The sequence below is a fragment of the Alligator mississippiensis genome, chromosome 1 (genome assembly GCF_030867095.1).
Source record: "Alligator mississippiensis isolate rAllMis1 chromosome 1, rAllMis1, whole genome shotgun sequence".
NCBI classification, from domain to species: Eukaryota; Metazoa; Chordata; order Crocodylia; family Alligatoridae; genus Alligator; species Alligator mississippiensis.
In genome coordinates this window covers 181,285,522-181,300,964 of record NC_081824.1, presented here as the reverse complement: position 1 = coordinate 181,300,964, position 15,443 = coordinate 181,285,522, and the positions used below count along the sequence as shown (strand labels likewise).

At 43.0% G+C, this 15,443-nt stretch overlaps 1 protein-coding gene across 3 annotated transcripts in view; it reads right to left on the bottom strand.

Annotated features, from left to right (window-relative positions):
• The window catches only part of WDR26 (WD repeat domain 26), a 43,309-nt gene that overhangs the window by 6,029 nt on the left and 21,837 nt on the right, over positions 1-15,443 (bottom strand). For 2 of the 3 annotated variants that reach the window (XM_014598083.3, XM_059717518.1), the window contains 5 exons: positions 8,714-8,833; positions 7,377-7,522; positions 6,092-6,170; positions 5,373-5,502; positions 712-897 (listed from right to left, as the gene is read on the bottom strand). In XM_014598083.3, the coding sequence (XP_014453569.3) occupies positions 712-897; positions 5,373-5,502; positions 6,092-6,170; positions 7,377-7,522; positions 8,714-8,833 (661 nt within the window). Of the gene's footprint in view, positions 1-711; positions 898-4,084; positions 4,251-5,372; positions 5,503-6,091; positions 6,171-7,376; positions 7,523-8,713; positions 8,834-15,443 lie in introns of those variants that run through there. The other variant, XR_009456710.1, reaches the window with a different exon arrangement.

The following is a 15,443-nucleotide window of genomic DNA, read 5'->3' as shown; positions in this document are numbered from 1 at the left end:
CACCTTTAAGTCCGGAGACATAGTTAGCCGATTAGTCTCAAGTCGGACAGAAGGCTGGGCAGGGTAACACTTAAGAGACTAACTGGTTCAAAGGCATGAGCTTTCATAGGCAGTGGCCTACTTAGTCAGACACTATGAACGGAAGTAGGCTGTCCCCTACAAGAGTTCATGCCTCAGAATCAGTTTCTAAGGTACCGCCCTGCCCTGCCTTTAAGTCTAGGATTTATTTAATTTAGGCCATTACTACTGGATGGAAGTCTACAACACCTACCTGATCACTAGTTTCAAACAGATGAGCCACAGACTGGATGGCTGTGGACCCTCTCACTAAGACAGGCAGTTCTTTTGGACATGGTTAAGTGGTGGCAAGAGTGGGGGCTTGCAGTGCCATAACCTTGGCTGTACTAGGTCATTGGTTTGGGTTTTCCAGAGGGGACATCCTTGCAGTTCACTCCAGCTCCATACTGGAGGTTGAAAATGAGAACTGGAAGGCTCCAATGGCTTCACTAGTGAAGTTTGTGGAATAAGCATACTGATGATTCTGAAGACAACAGAGGGTTTTTTGTTTTTTCCCCAGAAGAGGCAATGGTTCCGTCCAAAACCCAGGAGCTATTAAGTGTTTCATGTTAAATGATGGATCCAAAGCAACTGGCTGGGAGTCCATTTCACTTGCATAAGCCCCTAGTACAATCTGTACACAAGCAGTTTTACCTTCAATATCCTGGTTGTCTACAAAAGGTGCTGGTCCCCATATTCTAACAGTGCCATCATCGGAGGCGCTGGCCATCATGGATGGAATCTGCGGGTTCCAGCTGACACAGTTAACAGTACGTGTGTGCCCTGTCAGCTCCGCGATTGGCAGCTCACTACGTTTGTGCCAAATGTAGACTTTGTGATCTAAACAAAACATTTGTTTTAAGAAGCAGAATGAGAAATACTGAATTAATGGTCTTTAAAAAAAAAAAAAAAAAAAAAACAAAATTCAGAAGACATGAAATTTAATCTCTTTCACATACACATTTAGTTCTTAGATATCAACACTGTATAACCTCCCCCACCCTGCATGTGCGCGCACAGACTTTCAATGTTACAAATTCTAAAACTAAGGCCCCTGATGAACCTACAGCAACAAGGTTTTCCTTTTAATCTAAAAGTAAACTGATCAAGAAAACATGGGCAAGTCTCATTAATAAACAAGCCTTGCAAGTCTAGTGGGATCACTAACTGAATGAAAGAATTTAATTGCAATCATACAGCTGTCAAAATATGGATAAGACAAATCATGCTCCTCCTAAATAAAAGGATATGTATGTACTTGCAAACTAAGCCTAGAACAACTGTTGAACTACATCTTAAACTTTACATTTTTATTATACAATTCTATCTGAAATATACACCTTAAAGAATTTATTTTAACATAAATATTCTGAAACAAACACTCCTAAAGAGCCAGCAGACAAAGCCACATCTCTAAATCACTAGAAGATGCACCTTAATATTAAAAAGACCTTCAAAGTTCTAGCCTCCTTAATCTATTTCTTTCTAAATAGTTTCGCAACAGACTCAACTAGCTTTGGCTCAGCAACCCCCTACCCACAAGGGTAAACTGTGAACAATTACTGACCAACCTTGATACCAATACTTCAAGACCCATACACTGAATAAATTGTGAACATTTCAGGAGCCACCACCACATCTGAAGGGCAGAGATGCCCCCCTTTGTCCTTCCCAGCAGTATAATTTGAGGAACAGTAATTGGTGAAGTGATTCAATGGAGTCTCAAAATCACACTAGTCTAAATAAAATGCAGTTCATTATAGAGTAACTGGTTAAAAGATATTCAGGCAACTGTAGACTGACAGTCTGACAAACATGTGGATGGAAGTTGTTACTTAGTGCTACACCAGTCCCCATCCCAAACAGATACAGACAGAACTACATGCAACAATTGCTCAGGAACACATGCACTACTACTAGTATTTCCAAATTAAAATCTTCAAAAGAAGAAACTGTGGCAACATTTCAGCTCTTGCATCTAATGCTGTTCTGAAAGCTTAACCTGAACATTTGAGCAGCCTACTTCCTCTGCCTCCCAACCCCGTAAAAACAAAACCAGCCACAGTCTCTGGACCTACCTGCTAGAACAAGATCAGGTAATTATTTGATAAAACAATTGCTTTTTGCTTAATCAGCTCATTTGAATAAAACATCACTGCATTAGAGAATTTGCAACAAATACGCCAGCTTGCATTTACATTTCACACTCCTCAATTCAGGAGATTAAGGCCTCTTGACAGATATGACATTTGTCAAGCATTGTATGTGCGAGAGTAACATACCACATGCTGCAACAGTTTATCCTTAGATAAAAAGTAGCCCATCATCCACAAAACTGCTCACTGAAACTACAACTTTGTTGTGTGGAAGCAACCACCAAAATTTTAACATACGTCCAGCTGGTATGCAACTATCTGTGATGAAATAGTTACATGTAATGTGTGACAAATGCAATGTCTGCTACTGCTAGGGGCCTAAATATTAGGGCTGTGCGAAGGTTTAGTAGCCAATTTGATTCGGAGGAGATTCGGCAGCTGAACCCCCGAATCCGAATCGAACTGGGAGACTCATTAAAAGGTCTGAATCGAATCAGAAGCCTCCAAATTGACTCAGAGATTTGGAAGGCTTTCATCAAACAGAAACTGAGAAGACGCAGGGGGATGGGGTGATCTTCCATACAAGGAAAAGGCCGAGAGGGATAGGGGAAAGACTGCTCTGATATTGACATTTGTAACTGGCCAGTGACTGTGATCTTCCCCCACACACACAAAAGTGATTTGTGTCACACACACAGTTTTGCTTTCAACAATTTGATGTGCACTTTCACAAAAACCCCTGCCAGGGCTGTTCTTGGGCCGGGGGTGGGGGGTGCAAATCAGGGCGACTGCTCCAGTTCCTGCGCTTTGGGGGGCCCTGCAGAGCCAGACAGAACAGCCACAGAGACTCAGCACCACCACTGGCTTCGCATCCAGCCACTCCGCAACCCCCCCCCCCCCAAATCTGCTGCTGGCTGCTTCATGTCTGGGGCATACAGGGGCAGGGCCCTGCACAGGCGGATTTGCCCAGGGCCCTGCACCCTGCTCAGGTCATCTCTGACCCCTGCACCTATCTCCTTGAAACTTGGCAGGCTTCATGCCCTCAGAAGGGGCTACCATTCCTGCTGTTTTCATCCGAATCTGCAAAAAAATGACAAAGTTATAGGTATTGTAGTGATGCCCCATTATAGTCTATGGCCAAATCTCCAAATCTGCACCAAACCTCTGAATCCGAAATCAGCCAGATCAGATCAGGACAGTGATTCAAATCACTGAATCGAATCACAGTCCTTCCAAATCGACCGAATTCGAATCCAAAGTAAATACTTGCTGCTTCGCACAGGCCTACTAAATATCTCTTTTCTGCACAGGCGATGTATGTGTGTGGGGGAGGGGGGCATGTGACCCCCAGAGATTGGCCACGTGCCCCCCAGAGATTGGCCACCGCCAAAGTTGCTGCCAGCTTCTGAGGGCAGTCGCCACCCCCCCCTCCCCACCCACTGTTGATGAGGCTGCTGGCAGCTGTGGGCAGTCCCCGCTTACTGCTTGCCACTCCCCAACCCCCTTGCTGCCAACAGTGCTGTGGCTGCCTATGGGCAGTCCCCGTTCAGCCCGCCTTTGCTGCCGACATCACTATGGCGGTCCCCACTCGCCGTCACCATGGCCCTGTTGCTGGCACTGCCGCTGCCTGTGGGTGGTCACTGTGCCCGCCCCCAGCCTCAGAAGGCACGTGACATTTATGCTTTTCTGTGTTTAAGAAAATCCATGAGCCATTTGCTCAAGGTGGTACACACAAAGTGTAAAGACAAGCCAGCATCTTGGTATGGGACAGGATGTCTTTTTTTTGTTTTAATTTAAATGGAAAACTCCACAAATGAGCCAGACTGATACAGAAATCAATTTTACTTTAAAAAAAAAAAAAAAAAGAGGCCTCATTTTCTTCTTATTTGTGCAGATAGTAGAAAAAAAAGCCTACCTAGCTGACAACATACCTTAAATTTAAGAGGTTATGACATATTAATCTGTTACTTTTTTGTACTTAGACTTTCACAGCAGCCATATTTGCAACAATTCAGTGCAAAGAGGCAAACAGCCTCAGGCAGTCCGAATCTAAATTAGGTGCCATCAGCTTCAACTACAGCTGGGTAGTTTTAGACACTGAAAATGAAAAATAAAAAAGCTGTTCTTAAGATGACAACTTGGATAAATTCATTACCACATTCATGTTAGATATAGTCTGTCAAAAAAGTGAGCTTTCACAAAAGAGGGATTGGTGTACACCCACACATGCACAAAATATCATGAGAGCTCAACACAGATTCTGAACTTTCTGGTACATAAGGTACTAACCCCCAAACCAGGACTCTGACTTAAAGAAATAAAAAAACCCAATAAACAAATGAGGATGACACTGTCATCTATCCTTCAACTGATAAGGGGTGGGGTGGTTTGGTTTAAATTTCAAGAGCTTTCTTGATACTTTCCAAGAAGAATAGGAAAATTACCCTAACATGCTGGCCAAGATTCCTACCTTCCAAAAAGGCTATTGTGAGCTACTGAGTATAAATAGCAAGTACTTAGTTGTCTCAGTCACTGCCTACAAATATTGTACCTAAAACAGGGTTCAGCATCCACAATTCCCACTGAGGTCAATGGGAGTTGAAAGCACTTAACTGCTCACAAGACTGAACCAGCTCAGAGCAAGTTCCATTAACTACATTCTATTCTTACCACAGACTATTTACAAGCCATAACAAATCCACTATAGTTGCTATGTCATTGACTGAAGACTTCGAAACTTTCTTCCTAGTCTAAATAGTCCTATCCAAGTTGAGATGAATGCTCTCCTAGAACCAGAACAATCTAACCACACCTATCTGATAAAATACCAATCACATTTAAGTTATTCACTTCAGAACTACTTTGGTTCTGAACACAATGCAAAGTGTCACGCCCTCCCCCCCCCCCAAGCCCAATCATACCACCCCCCCCACCATCCAATTTTACAAGATTCTTGGTAGTATTAATGCTTTAAAAAGGGTGACACACAAGACACCCATTAGATCACACAGGCCATTCTACTAATGTAGCATTGTTCCTTACAATGCGTATATAAATAAATACCAAAAGCATCAAGAAATACTTGTTAACAAGTTATTTCCTTCTAGGTGGCAGTTGCTAGGAAAAGCATTAAAATGCTTACAGAAATATGCATACATCCCCTTTTAAGCAAGAAGTGTGCATTCTATTAAAATAGACTGCAGTTAAAATTGGTATTACCTTCACTGCCACTAGCGATGAAGTCTTCATTATGGCCTCCAAAACAAGAGTGAATTGTGTAAAAACCTTGTGTAACTCCTTGATACTTTCTCACTAAAACTCTGTCTTGCAAGTCCCATAAGTGAACTCCCTGTGGGCAGACAAAAGAACACATTGGAGATTTTATCAAAAAAGATGTCCATGACCTTGCTCTGAAGTATTCTAACCTCATGGTGTTTCAGTCATCTCAGGCAATGAAACTAGACCCAAAACAGTTCAGCTGAATAGCTATGTGCTAAAATAATACCGTAGTTATTATTCTGTGGTGCCTTTCTTTCTAGAACCCTCAATTTATACATTGTCGTTTCCAAAAATACTTAAATTTTGAAAAAAGTAAAAAAGCTGATGTGGAATACCAATGGTTCACAAATCATGTTGAGATACTGATGCACTGCTGGGAAGCCAAATACAGAAAACAGTTTATTATTTACCAATATATGTTTTGTAACTTACACAGTCAAAGGTATTTCTAAAATCACACTGGGTTTAAAGATTTCTTAAAAGGGGTACGGAGGAAAAAGAACCACCTTCCTTTTGGAAAACCGCAAAATTATGCACACCACAGAGCAAGTGTAAAATACTACTTTGTCCACTATTAGGAATGCTCAAGTTTCCCTCAAATATTTTCTAAACATGAAGTGTGATAAAAATAGTGTTAGTTTGCATTTCCATTAACTCACCTGAGTTGCTACATTTAACAAAGCTAGACGGCCATTTTTTGAAATAGTAAATGACATAATAGGATGATCTTCTTGTACTCTGAAATTATAACAAAACATCGTAAGCTTGTTAAAAAAGATCTGCACTACCACACTTTGGACATTTCATCAGAAAGAATGGAAAACTGCAAAGCAGAGCTGCCAACTATCTATAAACACAAGGTTAAAAACTGTTTAAAAAATAAGCCATCCATAAAAAAAAAAACAAAAAACAAAAAACCTTAAGCAACTGGGAGCTTGACTGAAGCTCTCTAGTTAGAAAGAAGCTGGAGCAAGTTTTGACACAGACAGCAGAGCAGCACCACCTGGTGCGTGAGCAGAAGCACAACATGGAGAAGGGAGCTCTGTCATAGTTTTGCAGCTCATGGGAGTCTCCATATCTCCCTCTACCCCAATCCCAGCCAGGTGCTGCTGTATCCCATCACCTGCCTGTAACACTGCTAGGTCACAGATAGGTAGACAGTTGTCCTTTGAATATCCATGCTGGGATGGTGGGGACTAGGAACCCCTGGTGTGGGGGCAAAACAGTATAAAACCATTGCTACAGTCAAGCAGGGTTGCCATTCCAATATTTTTTTTTCTTTTACTGAAAAAATCTGTAAACATTTTACTGACAGCCAAACACTTATTATGGCTGGTGTTAAACTCCTAGGTCTGAACCTGGCCCTTGCCTGGAGCCTGCCAGAAGGGTTACATTTATATTTTGTAACTAGTGTCATTATTGACATATTTACAAGTTTGCAGATCATTAGTAAATAAAAGAAGTCTGTCTTGGGTTGGCAACCCTGCTACAATGAGAAGTGCTTTCTACTGCATTACTTCCAATTACTATTTCACAAATAAAAGTCTATTATAGTTTTTGTACATGAAAGTGGATGGGCAAAAAAATCTATATAAAGTCCTCTGGTTCTATTTTAGTACTTGCAGAGGCTACAGGAAGTTGCATGTTGTAGGTCAAGAGTCTGTAATCAACAGTCAGATCCAGCCCACAAAGGAGATTTTATCTGGCCTGCTAACCATGCCATTAGTACATCCTGCCATTAGTAAATGTGTGAAAACATGCCACCTATTGACAGATTATCTAACTGCCCCCTGTGGCCTGCCTTAGGATCAAGTTGTATTAATTCAACCTGCTGTTAGTAAAAGGTTGCCGACTCATGCCAGAACAACCATTTACATATTATATCAACTGTTTGCTCAGCAGAGGGTTACACTATAACATTTGAGTTTGTCCTAGAATACTTACATGTTCCTGTCTGTAAGGTCCTCAAAATTATAACCTCGAATCCGCTGGTGTGTGTCTGATGCCAGAACAGTCTTCCCATCGCTCAAGCACCAGAGGCATTGCACTCTAACCCCTTCCCAAGAGTCAAGGAGATTACCATCTAAATCCTAATTATGAAAAAAATCATTGAGTCCTTAAAGTTACACTTCCAAAGAGTTGCACTGACAGCTTTTATTAACAATTATATAAAGAAAAAAAAAACCCAACAAAAAAACCTTTTCCTGCATCACACGATACCTTGTGATCATGTAAATGAGTATTATTTTGTTTTTGATTAGAGCCAATAGATATTAGAGGGGCCTGAGAATCCTCTGTCCCGTTTCTTTTTAAAAGAAGTCTGATCCAACCACAATCCATGCTCACCAGTAACTGTGAGAGCTCACTTCCCCAGAGAGGGATTGTTCCACTTCTCCCCACCAACCCCCCCCAAAAAAATCAGTATTGCCAACCCAGTGACACAACCAATGAAAAGCCAGACCTAAAAGAAAGCTCTAGACTTCCATTTAACATGAACAATTATCCATAAAACTAACCTTCTTCCCCACCCCTCCCAAGAATATTTTACATTTTAGCATGAAAAGCTATGAAGATTAATTCTACAGAAAGCCAACTTCTGCTGCTTAAATAGATTACGTAGTCAGTAATCTCTCAGCTACAGTAAAACCTGGTTACTTTGTGGGGTTATGATTTCTAACCCCCTGTGAAAAAAAGGAGTTTATGAATTAACTCGGGTACACTGAACAAAGAGCAAACAGCTGTGCTGGACCACTGAGGCACTCTAGCTGACTGCTGTAGCTTTTGTTATTTCAAAAGGGAGCCAGTTCTCTAACTAGTTAGATGAGATGACCAATAAGCTACAGCTGATCAGAGAAGCTGCAGCCTTTGAAATGAGACAACAGCAAACAGCTAAACCTTTAATTTGACAACCTGCTGTGAACTAAGCAGGTTGCTAAACACATGAACAAAAAAAAAAAAATACAGGTTCTACTTTATAAGTGAAAGACTATATAAAATGTTTTTCAGTATGATCCAGAATATTGTTCTCTCAGAGTAATCTCTCTGGGTTCATCAACAAAAATTTAAAAAGCTCTTAGTGTTAGCATGACATGTTATGCCATCTTCAAATTAGGAAGACCAAAAAAAAGATTCCACAGGTAACTTAATTCATCCTTCAGTATATGTATTTTTATACTACAAAGAAAGAGACCTATTAACCTTGTTGTACTAGTTTTAGGCATATTTCACTATTTAAGATGCAACTACACAAGTCTTCTGAAGGGGACACAGATGGAACTTACACACTGGTAGAACTGCCCACGCTGTCCTCCTGTTACAAAGCGTTTCCCATCTGGATTCCAGGCCACACTTGTTAAACTGTCTTCATGGGACTGGCTCATCTTAGTCCTCAGCTCCCCGGTCTGGAGAATAAGCAAAGAAAAATTAAACCCCTGAACACAAGCATTCCCTCTTTCCCTAAAGATGCAAACATAAAATTAACAGATGTGCATGAAACATTAACCTAACATTCCTACAAGTATGAACATTTCCCTGCATCAATTTAATAAAAAGGTGAGAAAGGATTATAATATGAATGTCTAGTAGGAAGCAGTGAGATAATGGGGCTGGAACCATTCTGCTTTTCCTTCAAAATGAAAAAAACCTGTAAGCCATGTTCTCACTCTAGCAGTTGCAGTGAGTTCATCCTCAGGAGCACTCGGCCTTCATTCAGGGCTACTGCCAGGACACCAAGTGGTGTATTTAACAGATTGGAAGGGGATCTCTTACAAGTGGGGATGAAAAAAAATATACAAATAAGTGGAGGAAAAGAAAGGGAGTGAAAGAAAAAGAGGAGACCTTTTTTGTTTTTACAGATCTTTAAGAATCTAACTGAAAACTGACTACCAATCTTACAAGAATTTATAATTTCCCATCCTGCTGAATATAGCAGCTTGATGCATTCTTAGATTATGAAGCAGTAAGTAAAGCAAGGCCAGGTAGGCATGTCAAACATATCTGAATTCAATTTAGTAGTGTTTAAGTGATGCTGTAGTTGTAATGGTCCAGGAAATATGCAACAGGTGGTATTTCACTGAACCAGCTGCATGACTGGGGTAAACCATTTTCTATAGCCAAGCTCTATTTTACAATCATATCTGCTCTAAACCCATCAACTAGGACACACCTTAAGGATCTGGAACAGAGATTCCCTACAATTACAATACAACCACAAAACTGTAGCTGCTTAAATCAACAAAATCAGACTTGCATCCTGCTGACACCAACCCCAAGACAATAATAAAGGAGTCCCTCTGGCTCTCACCTATAGCTTGAACACTTTAGATACATCATTAATGACCTCCAACCGCCTCCTGGAAAAGGATGACCAGCTTAAAGTAGTCATAGGAGACAAACCAGTCCTGGCTTATAGACAGTGCTCCCTCTCCCCAACCTCAGCCAGCATACTTAAATCCCAGTCTCACTGAGGCCCCAGGCTTTGCAATACACCCAAATGCCTTCTGTGCCCCAACATCAATACAGACCACATCATCACTGGACCAAATAACACAGATAACGGCATCTGAGATTTGTTCACTTGTAACCTCAATGTCATATACACCATCCACCTGCTTAGTGACCCTCTGCTGTCTGTACTGGACAGACTGGCCAATCCCTATGGGACAGAATGAATAAATACCACTCAACTGCAGAAGTGATGCAAGTGTGTGGCAGGACACTTTAATCTCCCTGGACTCTACATCGTTAGCTGTTCTCAGACAGCAAGTTTTAAAAACCCAATCTGAACCGGAAACTGTTGAACAGGAAATCATCCAAGGACTGGATTATGTTAAGTATGGTTTAAACAGGGACTATGGATTCTTATTTCGTTACCTGGTTTAGTTTGGTCAACTCCTTTTTTCCTATGGGTTTAAATGTTTGTTCGCTTGTCTCTTGCAACATTGCCTCCTTCCCCCTTCTCTCTCCTCCACCCCCAGTCTTTTGTATTCTTTTATAGCATGATGAAGTGAGTTTCAGCCCCATGAATGCTTATGCTAGATGCATCTACTCTGGCTGCTCTACAAGATGCAAATCTATTCTGCCTTCTACAGGACAGCCTCAAAACAGATTTTGGGATGTCACGGTATCCTTCCTCAGGTCTCTGGGATAGAACGAGGCACAGCAGAGGTAAGCAGTAGACAGAACAAGGGCTTGTTTAAAACTCATGTAAATAGAAATCAGGTAGTCAGACAACAGATGCAGCTAAAATCTGATACATGGAAAAGCAAGATCATTCAGAAGGTTCCTTATCATCTGGCAAATGAAGAGATTAGTATCAAGTAAACTATAATGGGCCAGGAAGTCATTGTCCATGTTAAATCCCTAGCTCTTAGTGTCTACTTGGCTAATGAACTGTAGCCTGTTCCCAAGCTCCTTTTAAACGTGTTTTGTAAGTTTCCCTTGAGCACAAGAACTGTGAGGTCAGACAGGAAATGATTTGTGACATGTTCTCCTAGCTGTGTTTTAGTGCCTCTGTCATTTTTTGTCAGCATTCATTCTGCCGTGTAGTTTTTGCCTGATTTCACCCACAATTTCCACAAGGGACATTTGGTGCAAAAGAAGAGTAATACCCGAAAGCTTGTCTAAAAGCTATTCCAACCACACAGCTGGTCCAATAAAAGATAAAATCACCCACAAAAATCCTTGTTTCTTGAGATTCAGTTAGTCATTGCCCAAGACAAATCCACCAGGTTACAGATATGGAACCTTGTATATTCCCTTCAGTCCTCAGTGGATCTTACAGCAGCATCAGCTAAGGGACTTGCAAAGAATAAGGCTAGAATACAACAAGGTTTAACCCCCTGAATATTTACTCTATTCCAAGATGAGGGCCCCCCCCCATTGAACACAGGGAAAAGCCTAGTTTTAGGTTTGACTACAGGCCCATGACAGGTGGCTACTGTACCTCCGGCTCCAGGCTAGAGCCACAGATGCTTCTGTTGCTTGTCAAGGGATGGGGCAAGGGAAAGGGAAGGGCACAGGATGATCTGAATGAGTCACCCTGGGTTGGCCAGGTGGCAGAGACAGCAGTCACTCTAGCCCACAGCAGTGGAAAAGAGCATGGCAAAACCATGCAGCAGCAAGGGAGATACTGCAGCTCCACGTCTGGCTCTTAACTGGGCCAGAGCCAGAGATGCCACACAAGGCAAGTGGCACTGGTGGGATGGGTGAAGGGCAGGGGGACAGGTGGTAGGCAAGGAGTGAGGCTCTGGCCACCTACCTCCTTGCTGCTGCTTTCCCCATCACAGCAGTGGGAGGGATGAATTTTAAAATGACCCTGGAAAAATTAGATTCTACACATGTTCTAATTTTATAAAATTTTTTGCCTTGTATAGAATCTAAATTATTCAGGAGTTATTTTAAATTAAAAAGTAGTCTTGGATTCAGGCAAAGACAGTAATTAATGCAAGAATTCTACAGATATAAAAAGCAATGACAATCTGCTCTATTTTAGGCCACTTCTGTCATTTGTTTGTCTCTCTCTCTTTCAGAGACCATTCAGTTTTGTTCTCCCCTCCACTACTATAACTCTATTATCTGAAGGCCTTTACTCTCATCCCCTTATCCTAGTTTCCAAAATATCAAGAGTAGAATACATAAATACTGACACCGCAGTACATTCACTGGTCTTAAGAACTGGTATTCCAGTAGGATTTAAACAAGAACATATCAAAAACAATGACATGGAAGGCTATTTGTAGACTCCATGCAGGCCATTTAGATATAAAAGGCTAGGTCTACAGTCACATTGGTTAGAAACATATGATTTAGTCCATACCCAATGCCTGACACTTCCAAACCTACCATATTTACTTGCATATCACACACCTTTGCTCCCCACTCACCTCTTCCCCCTCACCACCCCCCCCCCCAAAAAAAAAAAAAAGAAAGAAAGAAAGAAAGAAACCAGCCTTCTAGAATTGGGATCTTAAGCAAGGAAGCTCAATTTTCTTTACTGGAATAGAAGCATGGAGATGTTTTTCCCTAATAGCTGCCCAAATGGCTCCTGCTTCTTTCTGGTCCAACAAGCACAAGGGGTGCAGTCCAGCATTAACCCTCTCTCAGCTAAGGAATTTGCAGTAGCTACTGGTTGAGCACTACAGCTTGTTTGAAGCAACAAATGTGCTGGCTCAGGTCAAGTGAGCGGTTACATGCTGTCCGCAGCATCTTGATGAGGCTTCTTGTGTGGAAACATTTATTTATAGAAATGTATATAAAGAACTATTTACTCCAAAGTAGTAACAGTCTTGCTACTGCTCTTACAAGGTTCCGAGGCAATTATTTGGGCCCGAGGGCCACGTAGGGAGTTTTGGTGAGCTGTCATGGGCCAACTCAGCCCCTGCTCCCAACTGCAACAGCTCAGCAAAACTCCCTAAATTGAGGTCCACACTTCTCTCTCCTCTCCTCCCCGCCCCATCCCCATCCCCTGCTGCCCCCCCCCCCCACAGTGCTGCAGCAAGCGCCAATCTCCACCCCACCCCAGAACATGCTGGCTGCATCTGCAGCTTACACCAGCACCTGGCTGGCATGCAGGAAGCAGTCCTGGGCAGGTACTTGTCTCAGCTGTGGATGCAACAGGCAGATTCCAGGTGGGGATCAGGGCATCAACCCAGGTGCACAGCTGATGTCGCCGCTTCAGCACTGGGCAGAAATACCTCTGTCTGTCCAGCACCATACAGTGGCTGGAGCCACCAGCTGCCTGTGGGCTGGATCTCAACAGTTTGTGACCACCCACCCGTGGACCAGATGCAATCAGTTGGCAGGTGGCCCGTGGGCTGTATTCTTGCCCGCCTCAGTTCTGGGGCCTAGCCTTGTTGCTGTCCTGGCACACCAGAAAGGTCTGGGTGTGGCTGCAAGAACATCTTCTAGCATGCTATGCTTCCTGGATACTTTAATCACCAGGGATCTGGGTTTTCTCTGTTCCCCATGGAAAGACAGAGAAAACAACGGATTTCACACTTAAATCAGAACACCACCCCCCCACCCCCAATTTTACCTTTTAGCAGAGAAACAGTGGATTTCCCTCTTTTGCAGAGAGCTCTGCAGGCTGGCTGAGTTCCAGCCTGCAAGAGCTAATTGCAAAAAGGGTGGGAAACCCTGCCCAGAGGGGGAGGGAGAGGGGGAAAAGGCAGGGCCTGAGGCTCTTGCCTCAGGCTCCCAGAAGAAAAGTGAGCCTGATCCAAAGTGGGTAAGTGGGGCACTGGCAGGGCTGGGGGAAGCCACTTTGAGGGGTGCAGCCCTGAGCTGTTGCCTTCACTGCAGCCCTGCGTGCAGGAAGCACAATTGCCAGGGCAGCGCAGACAAGCAGTAGTGGGGAGATCCCCATGTGGCTCCACTACTGCTTGCCGTGCTGGGTCGTGCCCACCAGGCTGGGGAGGCCCCAGGGGAGACAAGCAGGGCAGCAGGGAGCGCAGAGAAGCTGCTCACTGCTGTTTTCTACTGCCCTGCTTTTCTCCCCTGGGGCCCCCACAGCCTGGCAGGTGCGACCTGGCGTGGCAGGCAGCAGTGGAGCCACACGTGGATCTCCCCACCACTGCTCAGCCCGTGCTGCCCTGGCGATGCGCCTCCTGGGCATGGAGCTGCAATGAGGGCAGCAGCGTGAGGCTGTGCCCCTCAAAGCAGTGGCATGTGCAGGAGGTGTGCAATATGATATCAATTCCGATGTTTTGTATTATGTTATTTGAAATGTTGTATTACCCTTTTGCGAGGCCTCTGTTTGGGGTCGTTTTGAGTCTTTTGTTATAGTCTAGTTATTTTAATAAAATGTTTAAAAAAAAAAAAGTCACCAGGGCAGCAGGTGGGGAGTAGTGGCAAGGGGATCCCCACATGGCTACTCTACTCCCTGCCGTGCTGGGTCATGCCTGCAGAGGCCCTGGGAGAGTGAAACAGGGCACAAGCCTGAGCCCACAGCCAGCTCCTGTCCCTGGTACAAATCTGGGAGTATACGCAGTGGCCAGAAGCTGCTCCCCCCGCCCAAGCCCACAGCAAGGGGGGGGGGTGGGGGGCGGTGCGTGTGCATGTGCAGCCTCTGATGGCCCTTTTATTTTTAGGACATATTTTGGATTTTTTTAGCAGACTGTGAGAGATTTTTTAAATCAGGGAAAATCAGGATCCCTGTTTATCACTCAGGCAAGTCGCCCATGACCATGGAAGAATCTTTCCCCCTTACTTTCCAAAAACAAGGCATGCATCTTACTTGCCTTGCATGATTTACACCACTAATCAGTCTTTGAAATGTCTCAGATAGTTATCAAAAGCATCTCCCTCTTTGACCACACAAAAGATATTCAGCACGGGTCAGAGACCACAACAATAGTCTCCCATACCTCAAAACAAAACCAGGCAGAGTAAACAAGAGTACTGTTTTGGGGGGGTTTTTTTGCTTTTACTACATAAACCCCATAATCTCACCGGAACATTACAAGTAATTCTGATTAACAGGGCAGTAAAAGCAGTAAACCTTTTATTCCCTGCCCGCCAGGACTGATATCACTCCTGCAAACTGACAGAAAATATTTTTGCTGCAACTACATCTCTGTTAAATAGTCCAGTTCCTCAAGAACTACATATTGCAGAATCCATATGCACACTCCAACATTATATACTAAGAGTAGTAAAGAGAATGAATGTAATTTTTCAAGGGGAGGTGGGGAAGAAGGGAGAAAAACCAAAACAGATAAACAAAAGAAACCACATCATACTCCAATAAGGAGACGATACAAATATACAGAGCTAGAGGAATTTATTCCCCAGTAGTTTTCAAACGGATGCTGTTGAAATGTATGATACCATAACTGACACAGATCGCCATTTGCAGCAGTAAGCTTGGTAAAAAGACCAAAGTAAAAAGGAACATGATTTGTGTACAAGCTAAGATTTTCCACATTTGTTTAGTTCTGTTCATACTTAGCATAAGCACCTTACCAAAAAAAAAAAAAAAAAAAAAAAAAAAAATCTATATTTGGTTAATAT